Genomic DNA, 22,695 nt, shown 5'->3' on the forward strand with positions numbered 1-22,695 from the left:
TTCTGTATATGTGTGTCTGTAATCAGTTACCAAATAAAAATCAAAAACAATATGTGCTTTCAAGTGCAGACTAACGTTTCACCTCGATCTCCCCTGTATTGTGAATTCACAGATCCACTCTTTGAACATTCCACATATATTTGACTGTGTTTGAATCCTCATTTCACTTACAAATATTAATTCTTATGCGCATACGGGAAGGAACATAGTGTTTGTATGAAGCAACACACCTCTAAAAAAAAACAAAGATTAAAATTTTATTCCTGTATCCACATATAAATTGATTTTTATGCCAGTTAACCCACCCTTGACACCCCCGGCAGAGACACACAGTTAGTATGGGCCTTAACGGTTGCTCGAGCGATGACGCTTCATTCTCAATGGTTTATTTTAGCTCCTGTATTTTTCCTGCTCCGCTTTACATTTCCCCCCTCCGTGGTGTTACACACATTTTATTTCACCCCGGGAGCAAACGCTAGCTTTCCTATCAGCTCTGCTTGGATATTAATCGCCTTTTCCGTCATATTATCGCTCCTGCATGCCGCTTCCCCGCTGTTTTTAGTGCATATAGATGTATTTTGTGTCCCTTGTTTCCTCCAGTAACCCATGTCTGTGTGCATCCCGCCTCCCTGCGCTCTCAATAGATGGTGCAAGTCAAAATGTCCAAATCGCCCGTAGACCCACTGTCCGCTGTGGAAACAGCCTCTCAGTCGCACTATTTTCAGGTAAATCCACACACTTTGCTCTGTCGTTCACACACCTTTAACTATTATCACTGCCGAGTTAAAGTGCGGTGGAGGTAACGTTATAACGGTTAGCTAACGTCTTGCTACTTGTTGTTGAAATTGAGGCGTCGCGTTTTGGCAGCGAGCTACTTTTTCTTTCTGTCTTTCTTTAACCTCCGCCACTGAAACTGCAGATTGATGCTTGCGAAATGCCAGTGGATGCGATAATAAAGAAGGCTCAAATATGCTCATTATGCCTCTCATACACAAACAGGATTAAAAAATGAGATACATTTGCTGTTTGAGATCGGGCCTTTTATGGATTCTGTATTAATGATGTATTATTTATTTCAATCGCATTTCCTGCTGCGCTTTATTTACACCAGTGTAGGAAAAACAGTAACATGATTGGGCTTGTATGCTGAATTTTTCTGGTAAAAAGATACAGACAGACCATGACTCTGACTCACCTGTAGCATGAATCTACAGGGCCTGCCACCTCACACACCCCGCAACATCCATGCTTTCTTATTAATGGACTCAGAGGCCTGAGGAAATCTGTTTCCTGCATTGGACAGACCAGCATGTGCAGCTAGATGAATTCAGTCCTGAAATATTTGCAAAGCTACAGCTGATTGTAGTGGCCACTCTCCTCCACAGCAGCTCTTTTACACCAGTTCTCCCAAATTGGGGCTTATATTTAGTCAAAATTACAGAAAAGCCTTAAACCTGTGTATGTGTCTCCCTCTCTCATAACAGCTGCCCAGGAAGTTGCCTAAACGCAAGAGCCGCTTCAAACGCTCAGATGGCAGCACGTCCTCTGACACAACATCCAGCTTCATCAAACGGCAGGTAAAAGCCCTCCAAACATTTGTTGGCTTCTCTTTGCATGTTTATGCATGAATTGTAGTCTACATCATGCCCTGGTACATCACTGTCACAGGTACATTATTACTCTTGTAAGTTGGAGGGAAGAACTGTAGCTTCTATGGGAACTGTGGGAAAGTTGTGCTCTTGAGTCTGAATAAAGCTAAATAGATTTAAATTTGCTTTTTAATCAGAACAGATGTTTCTGCATTGTTTTGATGGCATTGGTGAGATGCGTATATTATTTTTCAGTTGGTGGGGAATCAAGGTTCTTCTTCTTTTGGACTCACAGTTGTCACAAAAAGACATTTGTAGTTTTGCATTTATTATCCTTCAATCCAGCATATGACTATTTCTGCTCTTCATCTTCACCCAGAGAGCTCCTCTCCTCAGTTTCAGTTGCTGTTTTGCCCAGTAGAGAGCAGCAAAATGCTGAAAAAAGGGGCAGTGTGTTACATCAAAATCCCAACACAGCCCAGTTATTTTAATTAATGTTTTCAGGTCAAGCACGTGCGGTAGACTGATGGAGATTTGGTGTTATTTAAGATGATCTCTAACTGGTAGGGGAGGGGGTGCAAAGGAGGTTTCTAAGCTTTTCTGAGATTCTCCTCATGCTGAATAACCTTGATCAGCGGATTTGAGTGTGTATAATCAAAACAGTTTTGTGTTTTTTCTGACGATGGATTTGATTTGATGTGGGTGTCGGTGTAAAGCAGAGCGGCTTGTAGTTTCACAGAGAGCCCAGCAGAGGGGAGAACTTGATCCTTGCACAAATCAGGTTGTGAGGAGTCAAGAGGTTTCACAGGGCTACAGATGGAAACTGTGAATGCAGAGCTCATCCCAAAACTGCCAGATCCCTGAGGTTCATGAGCCTCATCGAAGAGGGAACGTCAGGAGTTGGGAAGGATTCAAATATTCTTTCTCAAAAGGAGCCCAGTTTACCAATGACAGAAACTACATGGCTCGCTCTGTAGTCCTGCAGACTTTTACACCATCTGTAGAATATGTTCCAAGTAGCCATTTAGTCCTGATTTATTAACATCTAGTCGAAACATTGGAGAAGAGGATAGAGTGGATTAGAATCGAATAAAACTATATTGTTCACCAAGGTGGAAAATTGTCTTTGGCTTGTCTAGCAGTTCATTAAAACATACACACACATCACATAACAACACACAGCATGGAGTAGTTGATTAATTGATTGATTGATGGACAGAATATGAATCTACAACTCTTTTGATAATTGATCAATAATTTAAAGTAATTTTTCAAGTAAAAATACCATTTCTCATGTAGTAAACTGATCGGATTTTGGGTTTTGGACAAGCAATTTAAAGACGTCAGTTCTGACTTAGGTAAAATGCGATTAATATTTTTCCCTGTTGTGTGACTTTTTGTAGACCAACCAACTGAATCGAGAAAATAATCAGCAGATAAATCAATGATGTTAGTGGAACCACTCAAGTGTTTGAACCAGCTTTTGTGTGGATTTGATCAACAAAATCCTAAATTGAAAATTTGAAAGTGTAGATTGATAGGAAAATAGTTGCAATGCCTCTTCAATAGAATAAAGTAGTGCTGAAGCGATTAGTCGATTAATCAATACGAGACTGTGTAATGTTTGACAGACTAAATAATAGAAATGAAAAGGTAAACTAATATAGTCAATAAAGCGCCCCCATACTTATTTCAGCACACTCAGATGTTTTACTGCTCCAGCTTTACTTGGTCTGGTATCACCAGTAGCCTATTGTGGCTAATACTAGCTAATGTTAACAAACATAAGAAACACTGTGTAACTGACATTAGTAAGGCTGTTCCATGATGTTTTAGCACTTTACATTGTTCCTTAATTGTGTATAAAATGTCAGAAAATAGTGAAAACGGATAGATTTGCTGTCTAACAAATAGTGCTACACTTCAAATATCAATATCAGAGCTGAAACTTTAAGTTGAATAATCACTGAGTTGATCAAAAGAAAAAGGAATCTGCAACTATTTTAATCATTGATTAATCACTTAAGTCATTTTTCAAGCAAAATAAAAGCCAATCCTTGTTCAAACTTTGCCACTGTGAGGATGTGCTGATTGTTATTTTTTTTTACATATTAAATCATAGTAAACTGAAAATCTCTACATTTTGCAGCAATTTTAGGACGCCTTAAGACTTGGGCTCTGGGAACAAGTGATAGTTGTCTTTCACAATTATCTGCTGATTAGTAGATAATGAAAATAAATGGTCGCAGCCCTATATCAACTATTGTATTTTTGTATATTTGATATGTTCAATATTCAATTCAATAAAACAATTTTCTACAATTTACTTGAAACAAGTTTCTTTGGTAAATAAACAAGTTTTCAAAAATGCAGCGTTTGTCCACTACAACTAACAATTATTTTCCTAATTATTATTTTCATACATTAATCTGCTGATTACTTTATTGATTACTTGTTTAGTCTATGAAACATCAAACAGAAGTGCTGGAAAAACACTCATCACAACTTCCCAGAGCCAAAGTGATGTCCTTAAATTGCTTGTTTTATCTGACCAACCAAACCAAAAAAGAATTCATTTACTATCAGCTATGACACAAACAAGGAGCAAATCCTCATATTTTTGAAGCTGGAACCAGCAAATATTGGACATTCTTGCTTGAAGGGAAAAAAAAGACTCAAACAATGAATCATTAATAGTTGAACAGAAAGTAGAAAGTTTAAAAGAAAACCTGGGATTCAAACATGATGAAAAATGCCTGTATTTCATGCAGAGCACCATTACCGTGAGGGTGTATGGAGCAATGTAACAGAGGGACGTTAGTGAGGAGAAGCAGGAAAATGGGGCTGAGCAGACATCTTCTTCAGGAGGGCGACATTAGTTATCCTGATCGGGGGGCTTAATGAAAATCTCCAGATTCCCTGAGAATATTGCACTGCATAAAATATTCATGAATCTCATTTTGAAGGCCTCAGGCGATTTGATGTGTGGGTTCATTGTTCACATGAGCACCTTTTAGTTTCTTTATGATCATTATCTTCTCTCTGCACGCACAACAGGCGCACCCCCCAGCCCCAAATAGGTGATATGACAAAGTGTTTTCTGCAGAAGGAGTAAAATTCACAAACAGAGCAGATAGTTTCTTGTCTGTGATAGGGGTGGGGTGTCTATGGAGGAGCAGTGGAGTATGACTCATTTCTGCAGCAGGATACAATAAGCAGTATGTGTGGATGTATGTGTTACATGTAGGACATGTAAGCTTTGAAACGGGAAGGGAAATCTTGAGCCGTGTGTGTGATTATAACAGCAGTTTCTTCTCTGTTTCCTCTCCACTCTGTGGATGTTGGTATGGACTTTAATGGAAATAAATAAGATTGGGATGTAAATTTAGAGAAGTGGTTTGAAGTGACGCAAAAGCTGCGTTGGTTGTTGTTGTGGGGTGGGTGGGTGTGTGTGTGTGTGTGTGAGAGCTGGGATGGGATGAGGTGGGGTAAGAATAGAAAAGAAGGTGTTGCCGGCTCCAGTGCAGGTCGTCCCCATGTTAGGGGATGGGACGCAGTACAGTCTGTCTGCATTTCATTTTACAGCATGTAGTGTATAGAGGGAGGGAGGGACCGGCAGCAGCAGCAGCAGCAGCAGCAGCAGCATCACCACATTAACTGAGTAAGTACAAATGACTCTCGACACAGTCTTCTTCTGCCTGTCTGAAACTCCTCCTGTCTCCCCCACATTTCTTTGTAGCATTTCCATGGTGTTGTCGCTGCTCCTCTCTGTTTTCCTTTGTCTTCCTCCTTCCCCTTGCCTCCCCTCTTCAACAAACGCTTTTGTTTCTCTCATTCTGTCACCTGCTTTACTTTTTGATTACCCATGTGCGTCTTGTGATTGATCAATTTAACATACAGTGCCTGATCTTGACTTTGATATTGATGCAACCACAGAGTGATTTATTGCATTGTGTATCAGCGAGCTCTGTGCATGTGTAACTTGCTGACATTGAATTACAATTGCATTGTTAATCGAACACTTTTTGAAATTGGATATTTGGCAACTGGATTTCCAAATCGCTGGTGTGCAGCTTCTTTTTTTTTTTGCTTTGAGGGAAAAGTGTTTCAGCCTCCTGAATAATATATTCTGTTGTTGTGCAGAATCTCCTTTCTGCAAATAAAGCCCGATACATTTTAGTGTTAGCATTAACCTGCATTCCCTGCATTTTATTTTACATATTTTCAAAGTAGCATACATTGTTTTGGGTTTTTAATCCATTTATTACAAATCGTTATGCAGTTGATTTTTGAGTTGGGTATCTCCTGCTATGCAGGTAGCCTACCCATTGTTTTTTAACCATGCTAGGGTTGTGGCTCTAGGGCTGACATTATCGTTCTGTCAGTTAAGCACTTTGGTTTAGACTTAAATATCTCAACTGTTTGATGGATTGCCATGAAATTGTGTGCAAACATTCATGGTCCTGAGAGGATGAATTGTGATAACTCTAGTGATCCTATAATTGTTCATTCAGTGACATCATCAGGTCAAACATTCAGTTTCTTCAATACTAAAGTTTCTGCCCAAATATCTGTAAAAGACAATGACACTCCCATCAGCCTCAGCTCCAACATGCTGAACTAAGATGATGAACATGATAAACAGTACACCTGCTAAACATCAGCATGTTAGCGTTGTCATTATAAGAAAAAAATTGTTTCCATGGCATGCATGCATTTAGCTCAAAGCACCAGTGTGCCTAAAGGGGCCAGTATGTTTCAACATAAGTGCTCTGTTAGATGGTCGAACGTCTTTGGAACCCAACAACCTTCTGACGTCAGAATTTGGGGGTGCTGCGTCCAACAATGTCCATAGCTTTCTAAAACCGACAATGCGACATTCAAACCTATTTCATGCTGCGATTGGCCAGCTGTGAAGAGGTAGCTCTCTGTTTTCAACTTTCCATGTCAACAAAGAGTGCAATACTATGAGTGCCTCTTGTATAGCGTACCACAAGGATCTGTGTGTAGCTGTATTTTCCTTTCTTTGTACATGTAATCCTAAGCCATATTATGGAAAAGCAGTGTTGTATGACTTTTATGCTGATGACACACAGTTGTACCACTGTTTGAGACCTGGCGGCCCTGATAAACTGAAATGCTTAAAGAACATCAAGCATTTAAATGGCTATTAACTTACTAAAAGTACACAAGACAAATTGTAATTTTTAGATCCCCAGATATTGAAATAATAGGCTATGTAAAATGTTGTAGCTAGCAACCTAGGACCACTCTGTGGATAAAACAAACCCTATGCTAAGAATCTTCACATTTTATTTGACCCACAATATTGAATTTGATAAACAGATAAATGCTGTTGTTAAATCTTCTTTTAAGGTCAAGCATATGTTTTCTTTTAGACATTTGAGGCTTTTATTACTTCTCACTGGATTATTGCAGCATACTAACCCACAGAGTCAGTCAGACTACTCACACTACTGTCACGCCCTCAGCAGGTGCAAAATGCGACCGAACGTCTGCTAAGAATATAAAAGAAATTGTGCCATATTACTCCAATTTTAACATCATTGCACTGGTTGCCAGTGTAATTTAGAGTTGCCTCCCCCTAGTGTGGATATCGGGCATCGCATATTGGACATTTTTGGTAAGGGCCATGAGGCAGCAGCATTTTATTCCATGTTACTTCGTAACTCTCAAGACGATCTGCCAGCCCTTAGATCAACATGGGAAGCAGACCTTAATATTGGCCTCTCAGAAGAGAACTGGGGGTCAATTCTTAAAAATTCAAAGAAGGTGTCGAGAGAACTGAAAACAAGGCTCATTCAATTCAAGATATTACATAGAGTTTACTGGACCCTACTCTTTACCTTCGCCTTCTCTTTGGTATCTCCATTTGGGAAAGCTGGCTGCACTGGAATGTCTGTCATTCAGATTAATTGATAGGGTGGGATTTTACCATCAGAAGTGGGGTCACTACCACGCCTATTTGGACGGGAATTGATTAGTTTGGGTTGTGCAGTTGGGCTGGGCTGACACTGTAGAATGTTTCCTCTTCATGTGCTGCGGCTAACTATATACGTTTGACGCTCTTTTGTTATGATGTGAAATGTTTTTTTATTTATTTATATATATATATATATTTTTTTTTCTGTTTGTTTTTTGTTGTTGTGCGCACAAAGTGTATTTTAGTGCGTTTTAAGGATTATCATTTTACTTTTTTCTCTTAAACAACCAGTTTGTAGTTGCACTGACAGGTTATGCTTTTTATCCTAATTAGTTATGTATATTTTTGTTGCCCACCGCTATGACCAGGTTATATGTCAGTTGTTTTGTGTATGTGTGTATTGCAAAGTTCTGGAAAAGTCTAATAAAGTGTGAATCAAAAAAAAACAAACACATTAGGTTTTTGCTTATGAAACAACAAGTTTCCTACTTTCACATTAGAAGTTGTCTAGAAAGACGTGCCGCTGGTCCTACAAAGTAGAGGATTTAAAAACATGAATCTCTATGTAAAGCTGAAAGTCTACCTGAGGTTTCACAGTGACATTAAATTTAAGTGAGCATAAAGCGAGTGAATGACAAGTCCACCTAGACATGTCCCTGAGGGAGAGGAAAAACAGTAAACATCAGCCCTTTTTGGTTCAGTAGCACTAATGTTTTCTTTGAATATCCAATTCAAGTCATTTTTTGACTATAGAGGAGGTATATACATAAATAAATAAAGAGTTAGAAATTAAAAGGTTTACAAACATTATTGATATAAACCAACTTTACTTTAAGTGGCTGTAATCAATACATTTATATTAACAATGGATCCAATTACTACTCTCACTGTGGTGATGAACAGAATCGTCACCTGACTTTGCAGGTTTATGGAGCATTTCAGCCTCTTTCAGCTTATTGTTGTGGTCTCTGATAGACCCACTTCACGCTACCTGCTCAGCACCAAACAGCAAGAGACACAAAGTTAGCAAATAGCTGGGGAACATAGTGGAGCATTTAGAGACAGATATTTCCCTCATGAGTTGGTTGAGACCAAAAACAGAGCTAAAAGGAGAGTGAGTATCTTGACTTGGATTCATCAGGTGGACACAAGCACGGCTCCAAATGAATGCTAACGATGCTCTGTGTCTACTGGCTGTGTAAAAAAAGCAACACTTTGCTAAAACCTTAACCTTATCAACTTTATAAGGTGATAATACTGTTTTGTGTTGTACTCACACAATCATTTAATGCAGGTTTAATAACATCAGAAAACGTTATTAACAGATGTGTTGTCTAGAATTATTCCTTGTCTTAAAAGACCCATTCTAGTGTTGCATTTTGATTTTCATTTGTGGGGTTTTGTTTACATTTTGGTCAATGGTTGTAGCTTTAAAGTTGCTGTTTTGCATACTCCACCATGGCTGACCAGTTAATTAACCTTATTTTATGAACAAAGCCAATGTTGAAAACATCTCTACATGTCTTGCCAAAAGACAATTACAATACATTTGAATATAAATTGCAAAACGACTGAACAATGTCTCAGTAAAATCATGATTCAATTAGAATTTTTTTTAAAAAGCTGTAGAAATTCCCTGCTGTTCTGTCCCTAGACTGTAGGATGACTTGAGGCCCTCTTGAGGACTCAACTAGCTGGATGACACACTCCCTTCCTGTGGAGTTGAGGCCATCAGTGTTGCAGTGTGTGAAGAATAATCACAAAAGCAGAATAGGAATGAACAGAGTTAAATTTAGCCCCCAGATGGGGACATTAGCAGTAAAAAAACAAACAAACAAGACATCCTCTCACCAGACAATAAGATGTACTGACATTGTTATGCTCTGCATTGCAGCTTAGCTTCATCTGCAAAATACACTGATTTCTAGTCAGTTTCATTGGTGGTAAGTTTTTTGGGGTGGCAGGTTTGACCGGTAGCCAGCACACAGAGTGTGCAGCAGAGGTCCACAGCCTCATGTCCAAACATTAATAATGAATAGCAATCACAGCACAGGCAGCTGATTGTGTTCTAACATCATTAAACAGCTCTCTGACATAACACCTTTCCCCTGCGCCCACCACCATATTCATTCCACTTTTATGTCTGTGTGTTTGAGTGCGTTCCCAGTGAAGACAGGGAAGCCTTTACAGTGAGAAATATTCAGATTCATGTCTTTATCAGGCTCTAGCGCTGTCCTCCTAATCAGCCAGGTATGCAACTCTCTCTGACCGTCTCTGTCTGTGTGTCTCTGTCTCTCGTGGTCACGGTAATTTTTTCCTTCTTTCCCCCTACTGTGTTTCCCTTCTTCTATCTGCGATGAGGATAGATATCTAGGTCTCACTCCACTCCTTCATGGCATTTTATTATGTTTTAATCTCATCTTCCCCTTGAGATAGCCTCGCTTTATCTTGTCTTATAAATCGTTTATACCTCTCTCGTCTCTCCAACCATCCTTCATTCACTCTCTGTCCTCGTAAACATCCTTCTGTTTTCAGTATATCTTGTCAACAATATTCAACCCACCCACCTCCCCTCCTTCTGGGTCTCTTTCTATCCCGTTCTTCCTCACCCTCCTTTTCTCTCTCGGTGCTGCTCTGGCGCTGGTGCAGTGTTGCCTTGCAGAGCTTGTGAGTGCTAGAAATCAGATCTAGTTATCTAACATAGACACAGACCCCCCCCAAAAAAACTAGGAGAGGTGTTCACTGGCCGTTTCTCTGGGGCTTGAAGCGGTACTGTAGAACAAAATCCATTTTGGATTATATGTATGCATTCTGAGATCGCAACGGTGGTGGTTGTTTTTCGTGTCAGGGCACTTTTCTTTGGTGGATTTGGAGCCTGAATTTCCTTTTGTTGTGCTGTTGCTAATTGGTCCTCCAGAGGATTCGTTTGTATATGTTGGCAAGATGGATGACCAGGACTAAGTCACTGCACTCTGGAGGAGACGAAAACCAAAGTGAAAACTGTATTATGTGCTGTTTTCTTAGTTCTTTACATCTTGCTTCATTTTCAAGAGCATGCTTGATTGTGATATGTAATTATGAGCACTGGAGTTACCTGTGGGAGGTTAATCTTGGTGGTTTCTTGTCCGTCTCTTGTCCGTCTCACTCATCACTTCTTTTAGTCTTTTTATTTCTTGCTTGTCTCATGTCTCGCCTCTCTCTCGCTTGCCTTACTTGGACTTGTTTTTGCTGCAGCGGTTCTCTTTACTGACAGATTCAGGACTGAGTTCCTTCATAGAAGCCAAATAGAGACCAAATATGGGAGCACGCGCACACACACACACACACACACACACACACACACACACACACACACAGTACCCAAACTGCATCTAGAGCACCATTTGTCTCCTTTTCAATGTTTTTCTTTTTGGAAATCGGCATCATGGTTTTTGTCTGAATTTCATTAAGCAGTAACCTGGTAATTATTTTCCTGGTTCATTGATTATTTGTTTTGGCTATAAAATGTCAAAATAAATTGTGGAAAATGTCATTGTATCGTTGTCAAATGTCTTGGGGGGGGATTTTCCCGCGAAAAGTCCAAAACCTAAAGATATTCAGGCTATCATTAAATATGGAAAAACTTCACTTTTCAGAAGCTGGAACAAGTTAAATTTGGCCATTTTTGCTATAGAAAATATTTAAATGACTGTCAAACTAGTTCCTGATTCAGTTGATCATTTAAACAACTAAACACATGAACCACCTTGAAAATTTTGAGTAAAGCAGCACCTATTAAGTAATTTTTATAATGTAAAATGCCTCTTTGTGTGCTTTATCTGTGGTTTTCAACATAACGTGCTAATCATCCCTGGGATATGTCCTTAAACCGCTTACAATGAAAAATGCTACCCAGCATATATTGTGCTAATGAGGAGGTGTCCTTGGAGAATAAACAGGGGGATGAAGGATGTATATGTGCTGCACTGTGGGGGATGATGGAATGGATTGGGGCCAAGCAGGAGAGAAGAGGATGCAGTTGCCTCCTTTGTGCTATATTTGGTCCACCAGAAGATGGCTGGTGTGGGAGAGCAAAGCATTGTGTTGGAGGCTCGCGCATGAATGTGTTTATGAACACAGACCCGTATTTGCATAATGCACACCTGCGCATAAAGACTGCAGAACAGAAAGCCAGATGAAAGTATAGACAGAAACAGTAGCAGTAACATTTCTTGGTAATCTTGGCTTAGCATGACTAGAAGATCTTAATGTAAGTCATGAAGGTATTAATTACAATACCTCAAACTGAATCCTTATAATGTCTGCCTCTGACTCTCTCCTGACAGGGGTCGGCTGATTCGTACACCAGTAGACCGTCGGATTCAGACCTGTCAGCAGAGGAGGACCGCGAGGCGTATCGGCGTGAAGCCGAGCGCCAGGCACAACTGCAGCTCGACAGAGCTAAGGTACGCCATACCGTGATTTATACTACCACATACTGTATTTTTTTAAATAGTAGTTCAAGTGTGCAATAGATGAAATGTGGAAAATAGTTCCCCCAAATATTGGCTACCGACCACACACATTGTCAGATCCCACAAAAGCTGAAAGAAAACTCCTTCTCTGGACTGTTAAACTGACTCCAAAACGGTCTTGATGCACACTGAAATGTTTCCTGTTGGTGTTCATGTCAACCAGCAACTGCTGTTTGCTGCTTGGGAGCGCTTGCAAACGTTGTTCTGGATCCTCCGCACACCATACGCAACTGATCAGCCAGACGCGCTGATCAGTCGCATGTTTACACAAGTAAAACAGTGTTGCATTCGTTTAAATTCATCAGTGTAACAGACTGGATGATGATCGAGTTTCACTTGCCTTTTGAAAACTGGTTGTGTAGTTGATTTGTCAATAACTGCATCTGTGTGAACTCTACTCTAAACCTTCTGTCTGTAAAGAATTATAAGCTTTGCCTTTAGTGCAAAGTGGGACAAATTGTTTTTGAGTCAAGCTCCAAGTCTAGACAAACAGGTCCCAAATCATGTCCAAGTCCTAAATTTTGTATTTTTAATCCTAAACAAGTCACCATGAAATTAGGAACAGCAGCAACAGGAGCTTAACTTTGCTGTTAGCCACCTATCATTAGCTAACTTTAAACATTGTTTATTGGTTTTAAAAGGTAACATTTAGGCACCAAATCTTGGATGCAAAGCTAAGTACTGAACTCTTACTAGCTTTTACCTAACGTTAGCTTAAGCCATAGCTGGCCAAGGAACATTAACGCTAACCTTAATTTAACCTACCCGTGTAGCCTAAAATAACAAAGAAAGTTGGGTTGAGCGTTTCAGTTTTCAGCCTCATGGTTGGTTAGTTGGTGCCCACAGAAATATGCGTGTATCCGAATGTGATAATCGGACTCATCTGTTTGCTAGTCTGCACTGCCAAACACATCTTTCCCTCCTGCTCGTGCTACACAGTTGGCTGCTGTCAGATTGAATAAAAGTATATGTGTCGTCGGGAAAGTCAGAATTTTATTTTCTTGGGCTTAAGGAGGGGAATCAAGTCATTCAAAGTCCAAGTGAAGGTGTTAAATTCAAATTTGAGTCTAAAGTCAGCAGATTCATGACTTGAGTTTTATGCTGTACCATGGCACTGCAGCTTCCCTCACAAGTGTTTTTTTTGTCCTTATTTATTGTTGCTATAGTCCAAACCTGTAGCGTTTGCAGTAAAGACGAATGTGAGTTACTGTGGAGCTCTGGATGAGGACTGTCCCGTCCAAGGAGCTGCAGTCAATTTCGATGCCAAAGACTTCCTGCACATCAAAGAAGTGAGTGATTATCTGTCGCTAATGAAGATGACCCCCTCCATTACATTAAAACAAGACAGACATACATGACAGTTCTATTGTCGTATTGAACTTAACAGAAGTATAATAATGACTGGTGGATCGGTCGGCTAGTAAAAGAGGGAGCGGACATCACCTTCATCCCCAGCCCCCTACGCCTGGAGGCAATGAGACTCAAACAGGAGCAGAAACAAAGGTCAGTTATTAGTATCAAGCTTCTCAGAGGACTCATTTCCACAATATAAGTTTGATAATTTAGTGTCTCGCTTTGCAGGAAAACAGGGGGTAATTCCTCTAGTTTAGGCGACATGGTGACTGGGAGTTGGAGGACCACACCGCCATCTGCAGGGGAATGTAAGTATTACAAATATTTCTCTTAGGCTGGGAAAAAAGAAAACCTCCCTGATGTCTTCTATTTTTTTTCTTTCATTAATTGTTATTTTCTTGTTTTCACAAGCCAAACAGAAGCAAAAACAGGTAGGTTTTAGCACTTTGTGATGACACAGCATGTGCTCATAATATATCATTTTTGTTTTAAGGGACTTTATCAAAGAATGCGCAGGTCCTTAAGTCTTTTAAAAGCTTTCAATTCAGCTCCTTCAAAAAATGACCTTGTAAGTTATTAAATTTTATTTTTATATTTTTAAACAAGCTATATGTATAACAAGATGTTATACCTTTTATATTACTTATAAACTACAGTTGAGAACAGTGCGCCAGTGGATTGTGCGTATAGCAATTTTAGTAAAAACTTAAATATTAAATAAATGCATTATTTTTAATTAGTTAATCCAGCCATCAAATTTCTGCCACTCTGTTGGTTTTACATCATTCTTTGACTGTTATGCAACGTGAAAAGGGTATTTTAAAAAAGGTCTTGAATTACATTTTACGAGGTATTAAAAAGTCCTCAATTTAATTCAATGAAACCCTCCACAGAAACCCTGATTGTGTGTTATGTTGTTGTGTTTTAGCCTTTCACAACATAACAAACTCAGCTTCCATCATCTCTTACCACTGCTCTCTCTGTTCTTCATCCCTCTCCCCTCGTTGTCCCCTATTTCTGCCAGGAACACATCCCTCCCTACGACGTGGTGCCCTCTATGAGGCCGGTGGTCCTCGTGGGACCATCGCTGAAGGGCTATGAGGTCAGCTTCTCCCTGTTTCACCTCCAGCAAACAGAGAACGACGCACTGCATTCTTTTTCAATCAGATTCAACTTCATGGGACGATAATATATTATCATAAAAGGTTTTTGTAGACGCTGCTTAAGGCCGAGAGGTTACACAATAACTTCATGGAATGCATACTATTTTCAGCATAAAATGGTAAACGGTCTCTAATGAGTCTAAGTGAATGTACCATTTTAACATTTTTAGGTGGAAATCCAAAGTAAAGCAGATATTTTACTTCTGACACCTGCTCAACACATTGTCCTCAAATGTAACTTATGAACTTCTGATGAGGGCCAAGATCTGGAATAAAACAAAAAAAAAAGTTACCAGAAAGTGTGAAGCTACTTTTTCTTAATTTTGAATATTAAATGTAAGTTAAGTAACTCTTTTGAGTTAATTGTACTTGTTGGAGTAGTTGTAATAGTAGTCAAATATATTTTGGAGGACAAACCAATACTTCTACTACGTTACAATTGCATACATCTGATTTGTCACACTACATTTATTAATTTTTTTATACTCATGTAGTCTAAAATGAATGTGGAGATTTTATGATCACAATTATGATTTAAAATTTCATTACAGATTGACATATGTTCACTTCTTCACCTTGTTTTTTTACTAATGAATTTACTTACTACTCATATTTTTATACTCTTTGATACTCTTACTTAAGTAACTTCTACTTGAGTACACTTTTTATCTACTTTACCCTCTTCTGTATACATGTTTATATTCAGTAATACAGTCTGCTTAGATTGACCTTTGACAGTAATGGATATTTCACTGTTCATGGGTGATGGTGATAGAATGTGGAAAGAAGCTGTTCTTATATCTGATTGATTTGGTATCCTGACATTAAACCAAAGGTGGAGTTTTGTGTCTGTTTCTTTCCTCTTATCGTCCACCTAGGTGACGGATATGATGCAGAAAGCTCTTTTTGACTTCCTGAAACACAGATTTGAGGGAAGGTCAGTAAAACATTACAGAAACATCTTCTTTTAGTTGTGGGAAAGTCAGCACTTTTAATAAATCTGACCAAAAGTTTTCACTGCAATTGTTTTTTTTTTTCCTAACTGCATTTGCGACTGTCCACAGAATCTCAATCACCCGTGTAACTGCCGACCTGTCTCTAGCCAAGAGATCTGTCCTCAACAAAAGACCCATAATGGAGAGATCCAACACTCGCTCCAGCTTAGGTGCTAATTTCAGCATGAATAGAGTCTTTTGGTATGAAGAAGCAAAGAGTTTAAAAGTATATAATCCAATGTGTCTTGTCTGTGCAGCGGAGGTTCAGAGTGAGATTGAGAGGATATTTGAGCTCGCCAAAACTCTGCAGTTAGTGATTCTGGACGCAGACACCATCAACCATCCCGCACAGCTAGCCAAAACCTCCCTCGCGCCCATTATTGTCTATGTGAAGGTTTCCTCGCCAAAGGTACTTAAGGTTACCTTACTCACGAACGTTGGATTCAGGCTGCGTCATCCACCTTGACCTTTATCTTTACCTTTCTCTCAGGTGCTCCAGAGGCTGGTCAAATCCAGGGGGAAGTCTCAGAGCAAGCACCTGAATGTGCAGATGATGGCTGCAGACAAACTCTCTCAGTGCCCCCCTGTGAGTAGAGGAGGAAGCGGTTGATATAATGTTAAGTTTGGTTGTTCCTAATCAATCTGTACAATATGCATATCTTTTATGAACAGGTCGCATTTATAAGGTGAAGAAGAGTGTGTATATATGTATGTGTATATGTGTGTGTGTGTGTGTGTATGTATATATATATATAGATATAGAGATAGATAGATAGATATAGAGATAGATAGATAGATATAGATGACTTAGCTGGTCAGATGTATAACATTATGATCCTTTACACACATGACAAGAAAATATTGCTTCTGTAGATACATATATTTAAAATTAACATGGTGTTTGCCAGTTGTACACCTATATAATGAAATTCAACTTTTTTTGGCACCTGTTTTTACAGTTCTGTCAGCTGCTGGAGGAAAAATTATGCCTTTCCACAGGAGCCAATATCTTTGATTTACTTCTGTTCACATGTAGGAGATGTTTGATGTCATTTTGGATGAGAACCAGCTGGAAGATGCTTGCGAGCATTTGGCTGAATACATGGAGGTCTACTGGCGTGCCACTCACCTCCCAGGCAACACCCCTCTCAACCCCTTATTGGAGCAGAGTCTGATGACCCCGCCTTCTGCCATTTCCAGCCTACAGGTAAGCTTGACCTGTAAAAGAACAGGAGAGCATGAAAATACTTTAAATACTGTTTTAAAGACTTGGAAGTAGGAAACCTGTTTTGAACATGTTGTATGTTGTCAATGTCTTTACCAGCTCTTCCCATCTCAGATACTCACTCCTTTGTTTTTATTTGATTGTCTCCAGTTGTCTTGTCTGTCCTCTCATCCATGCTTAACATTTTTGCAGTTTTCTGAAACACAGGAATTAATTGAATGATCGCTTACAAAATGGGGTGAGTAGTAGGGTTTATATATATATATACATACATATACTGTGTATATATATTTATATTTGCACTCTCGACCCCAACAATCCCTCCTTATGCACTTCCCGACACTTGAACACGACACAGCGGCTGAGACGGTGAATGAACAGCATTTTATTCATTCAGATCTCGCCACAGATAAGATGACATGTTTTTCTTCATTGCATCCTGCCTCCTTTCCTTTAGTTGATGCTCTCAGGTGAATCGCCTCTCCACAAGCTTTCTGGGAGAAAATTCACAAAGCAGTTTCAATTGAACACCACAACTGAGTACAGTAGTGTTTGAAAATGATAAAACGCTTGCATGAAATGTCAAAATCTGACCAATTGTTCTCTATTTTAAATCTGCGTTGATCCTTTTCCAAGCATGCTGTGTGGCACACAAAATGCTATCTTGCTAATAATGCTAATAAACAGCATATGATTGATGCTTAAATAATGTGTTCACCTGAACTAAATACATCATTTACACAACAAAGACCATAATATCAGTGCAGTAACATTGTATGTCCAAGAGTAACCTCCTAACCATCCATTCAGCTGTTTCACTGTCATTTCTTTTGATCACCGTCTGTTGTTTAATCCGAAAAAAAAAAGTACTTTGAAGACACTTTCCCAACACTGCTGCATGCCAGTTATTAACATCCTCAAACCCCCTTTATATATTGTACAGTTTTGTCGGATTTCTGTTACTTTTGATTGTGATGGCTGCCCCTTACTCTACCTGCAGGTTGTGTTTAGAATAAACCGTTATGATTTCCCACAATGTTCCTTGTGACATTTTAGAAACTTTCTAAAACACAATTTTAAAGGAACATTTCTTTGAGCTGTGCATTTGTGCTCAGATGATTTAACTTCTTTGTGACTTGTAGCTTTAAACACTGGAAATAGTGACTCAGCACTCATAAAAAGTTGAATATTAACTACCTCTGCAGATATGGACCAAATGTGTTTTCAATCAGCATGCCACCTATGGCTGAAACGATTAGCCGATTGATTATCAGAAAAATTATCAGTCCTTTTTTTAGCCATGCTGCTACTTGACAGATTGGTACAATCTTTCATACAAACATTCAAGGTCCCAAGAATATCCTACTGACTTTGGTGCTCTTTAACTAGAGCACCACCATGATGTTGACATTTTTGTTTTTTAGTGAAACGCCTAAAACAACACCCACATGTTAGTATTTATTTAGTATATATAAAATGGGTCAAATATCCCAATAACCTAGCATTAACTAGAACATGTAGTCATCATAATCATTTTTAAATTGCCTTGAAGTCATGCCTTTTTTCCTTTTTTATTCAACAAAACCTCCGTGGGATAGCAGCTTTATACCAAGCTGTCCCCGCACGCTGAATCATAGCTCCCTTTAATTTTATTAGTGATATTGTTTTGAAACATTTATCAAGTGCTGATTTAAAGCTGAAAAATGCTGCTAACTGGCATCACAATTTTGTTTCAGTGTTTGTAATTAAAGAGTAAAGGATAGATTTTTATCCCACCCCCCCACACACGTCTCTCTTAAAACAATACTGACACGCCCACATTTACAGTTATTAACAGTTATTGGTCGCTGTGATTGTTCTTCCTGGTTGTGTACTGGCTGTAAAGAGATTCCAGTTTAGGAGACACAGTGATAATTATTTGTGTAAATATCCTACGGCAAGGAAGCACAGTCTATGGAAACCCCAAAAAGAGAAATTCTTACATAAAAGACTATAAGATACCCACTTTATTTTACTCATTAAGTTAGCTTCAGCACTGGTTTTATTCCTGTATCTCTAACATTGCAAACCCTTTAGCAAGGAATCTGTTTGTAGCCAGTGTGGACAGGGGGAAAATTGCAGCAACCAGTAACTTCTTTTCAAACTACATATGGGCAGGTGAGTGTTGTTTTGAGATAGATTTGAAACTTTTCCTTCAAATTCCCTCTTGGAATGGAGTGTTCACATTATTCTGTCCATCCTCTGTGTGTTTGCTGTCTGTGAAAACTTGCTGTGGCAGAAAAACTGTCTGTGTTTGTGTCGTTAGAGGAAAAAACAATTACCAGAAAATGTGAAGCTACTTTTAGATGCTGTCCTGTTTTCAGCGCTGTCTTTTGAATCCTCCAGAACCAGAATAAGAACCAGCCGCAGCCTCGTGAGGAGGTGGGCTTAGAGGGCGACGAAGAGGAGGCAGGCGAGGAGGCCCACTCCCCCTTGGAGCAGGACAGTCTTATGCCGTCTGACGAGGCCAGCGACTCCCTGTCTCGCGGCCGGAGGGGGAGCCCGTGCCACAGGGGGGGTGAGGAGGACGAAGAGGAGGAGGAGGAAGAAGAAGAAGAGGAGGAGGAGGATGACGAGTATGCCTCTCCCTGCCATGCTCGCACATACAGGGACATGTACCCCCCTCACCGTGGGCACACAGGCAGTGCCCACAGTGCCAACGGGCACGAGTCACAGGACAGGCTGCTCCAACGCGAAGCTCAGCAAGGTCACAACCAGAGGAACAACCGCCAGCGCAGCCGCCCCTGGCCCCGAGACACCTACTGAGGAACAAGGGCCCCTCCCCAGACATCAGCACCAAGATCACCCCAAGCCCTCCGACTGTCACACGTTCCCAAACAAACGATTTAGAGATGGAAAAAATTTCCCCCATAATCAGCTCCAAACTTAAATCACAAACAGACGCAAAGTTTATTAAGTAGAAAACTATAGGTCTATTTTTAAAGTATTTCCAGTTGCTCTCTTCCAGACTCCCAGTTTATCTAAACCGAGGGGGATGTAATGACCTCTCCAGATTCAGATAAAAGTCAACAGGGCTACTCACCTCTGCAATGGAAAGGTTTCAGGCTACCAGCTCTACGCAAACTCAAACTTTAGCTGCTTTGCCTAAGGTTTCTCTATTGTAGGATGTCTCATATACTGGCCTTAAAATTCCTAAGACTTTTAAACTCTCTTTACTATTGCATGTATGAGTATAATTATTTTAAGACTATTTGCACATCAACGTCAGAACAGGAAATGAATGATCTATACGGATAAACTAATGTAGGAATGTCTACTGTTGAATCCATTTATGGGAAATCGTAATGCATTTGATTCCAATGTATATACTGAATGGGCACCTGGTTTGTTTCATTGCTACTATATTTGTTTGATTCTGTTAATATGGACTTGTTTGTTGTTTCAGAGAAATGTTGCCACCCATGTGTTCAGTCAGTTTGTACTCTGAAGACGGTGAACGGCACGTGGGAGACACACACACACAGTGAAATAAGCTGGTACAAAGCTGCAGTACAGCGTCAGTGTCACCTACAGTTCAGTACAGTACAGTACGTTCTGGGCATCGCTTCTCTTTGCTGTTGCACAATCACTCTTAACACTTCTAAAAAAAAAAATCTAAAAATGGGCACAGAGAATGTAAACACAACTAAGAAAGGGAATGTTGTCTTTTTAAAAGGGTAAATTATTTGCCAAACTGCTTGTTTACATTGAATCATTCACATATATCAAGCACATGCTGCACAGCCGCAGCTCCTCCTCGAATCCAGGCTTCAGAGAATGTAAGCTTGCATGCCTTTTGCACCTCCAAAACACCACCCGGTGTCTCCACAACAACCGATCACCCTGTAATTCGATTGTAGCACGTTATTGATTGTAGCATCCAACTTATCCCCCCCCCCCCCCCCTCCCCTCCACTTTGTACGTCTTTGCCAAACATTGTTTGTGTACTGCAGGTTTAACAGTTGACTAGGTTTTTACCAAGGCAGATCCTCAGGTGTATGTCCTACACGCTCATCACGCTCGACTCCATGTAACGAATGTGTCGTGCTCCCGAAGGACTCGTAGCACCCGTGACACGACGTCATTCTGTTCCTGCACCGTTACTAGTCCACGAGCAGATGAAGAGTTTTGGACATGATTGCTGATGAGCAGCAACCTGCTCCTGTTCACACACAGTGTCAAGCTGCCAGCTTTAGGTTTACTGCTTCCATGTGTCACAGGTATCTCTCTATCCAGTGTTCTGTATATTTTGAAAAGAGAAAAAAAATTAGCATGATTGAAGGAAAAAAAAAGAAAAAAAATCTATGCAAGTGTTGCATGAAAATCTGATTTTCTTTTTACAGTTAAGTATTTTAGTAATGCGTTAATTCTGATTCTCCTCGTTGTCTTGTAGTGATAGTCTTGTCTTTGGGGCTACTCACTCCTCACACCACTAACATCACTAAAATCAGTTTATTTATCCACAAAGCTTAATATTGGGGACATTTTTTCCCCACACACACAATTTATTGGCTGGACCCTGGTTGACGCACTTTTAAAAGTCACTCACTAAAAAACTGTCCCAGCCCCAGATCAAGTCTTTTTTTGTGATAAATAAAAAAATGAATGAGTGAATTATTTCAGCCCCGCATGTCTTAGTTCACCAATTAGCTATGTTCATTATATTTTGGAGTATCTTTTTCAAAGCGGACCAATTTAGCAACTGATAAGCAGTTGAGGTTTTTCAATTTATTAAGCACAATTTTTACAAGGGTTATAATTTAGTTTCCTCTGTCTTATTCTGTATGCAATACTAAGCCTAACATTGAAAAACGTTAAAACGCCTTAGACCATCTGGACTTCCTCTTTTTGTGTGAGTAGAAAAAAAAAAAAAATTTGCACTACTTTTTTTTGGGATGGTTGCTTTGTAATGCAATAACTGCACTAAATATAACCATGTATCCACCAGATTACCACAGCGTGCTAGCGTGACCCAACACGCCTCTTCCCTCTATTTATCAAAAGAGACAGCAAATGTGTAAAAAGTGAGACATTTCCTGCCTGATGCTGTATAGAATGCTTTCTATTTGAAAATAGATTTACAATACTAAATAAAAGATGACCTAAACAAAATAAACATGACATTTTATGTACTTTTAATTGTTCGTGTCCTTTTCTTGTGTTCTACTACAATACACTCAAACTTGCCATGAACTTTGGTACAGACATTCAGCGTCCCCAGAGCCTATAATGCTGACTTTTCCTGTAGCACCACGATGAGGTTGACATTTGTGTTTTTTTTTGTTTTTTTTTTAAATATCTCAACAGCTACTGCATTGATTGACACAAAGTTTGGTACAGATATATACAGTATGTTCACCATCATGATTAATTTTAAGAACTTTGGTGATATTCAAGTTTAAAATTTAAATTTGTACAATACTTTGTTTAGTGACTAAACATTATACCTACTAACCATCAGCATGTTACTGTTATGTGAGAATGTTACCCTCAAAGCCACAAGCTTAGTGGTCGACCCTTAAAGTATTAAAATAGTTAATGTTATCTGTTCAAAATTGTACTGATTATTTTGGGTATCTCCTCCACGTGTGAGAGCGCACTGCATTCACGTCCCCACACATAAGGGTTTCTGGGTTTTCCACTCAAAAACTCATCTAAAGTCATCTAACTAAAGGACTGTGCAAGTGTGGTTTGATTGACAATACTGTCAATGCAAAATACACAACTGTCATGACATTTGGATTTCTATGTGCAAGTGCCTGAATTTTGCTCTTTTGTACATATCTGAAGATCTTTTTCTCCATCCCAACATCTACTCGTTGAAGACACCACTATCATTTCAGACTAAAAAGAAAAATGCTTCATGTTACAGA

At 39.5% G+C, this 22,695-nt stretch overlaps 1 protein-coding gene across 1 annotated transcript; it reads left to right on the forward strand.

The window, feature by feature from the left end:
• The first annotated feature begins 395 nt into the window (after positions 1 to 395).
• On the forward strand, positions 396 to 21,961 carry LOC123974828 (voltage-dependent L-type calcium channel subunit beta-3-like). The gene is made up of 14 exons (XM_046055770.1): positions 396 to 725; positions 1,485 to 1,577; positions 11,859 to 11,978; positions 13,214 to 13,336; positions 13,435 to 13,550; positions 13,629 to 13,708; positions 13,812 to 13,831; positions 14,425 to 14,502; positions 15,442 to 15,500; positions 15,628 to 15,728; positions 15,816 to 15,967; positions 16,049 to 16,144; positions 16,595 to 16,765; positions 19,169 to 21,961. Exons 1-14 carry the CDS (start codon positions 645 to 647, stop codon positions 19,586 to 19,588), a joined length of 1,710 nt encoding a protein of 569 aa, XP_045911726.1. The 5' UTR covers positions 396 to 644; the 3' UTR covers positions 19,589 to 21,961.
• The last annotated feature ends 734 nt before the right edge of the window (positions 21,962 to 22,695 follow it).

This window comes from Micropterus dolomieu, linkage group LG08 (assembly GCF_021292245.1).
Source record: "Micropterus dolomieu isolate WLL.071019.BEF.003 ecotype Adirondacks linkage group LG08, ASM2129224v1, whole genome shotgun sequence".
In the NCBI taxonomy this organism is placed as follows: domain Eukaryota; kingdom Metazoa; phylum Chordata; class Actinopteri; order Centrarchiformes; family Centrarchidae; genus Micropterus; species Micropterus dolomieu.

Excerpts from the sequence above, each read along its gene's own strand:
- LOC123974828 (XM_046055770.1), top strand. The coding sequence starts at position 645 with ATGGTGCAAGTCAAAATGTCCAAATCGCCCGTAGACCCACTGTCCGCT. Across the intron at positions 13,832-14,424 it reads CCAAACAGAAGCAAAAACAG|GAACACATCCCTCCCTACGA; the intron begins GTAGGTTTTAGC and ends TATTTCTGCCAG. Across the intron at positions 16,766-19,168 it reads CTGCCATTTCCAGCCTACAG|AACCAGAATAAGAACCAGCC; the intron begins GTAAGCTTGACC and ends TGAATCCTCCAG.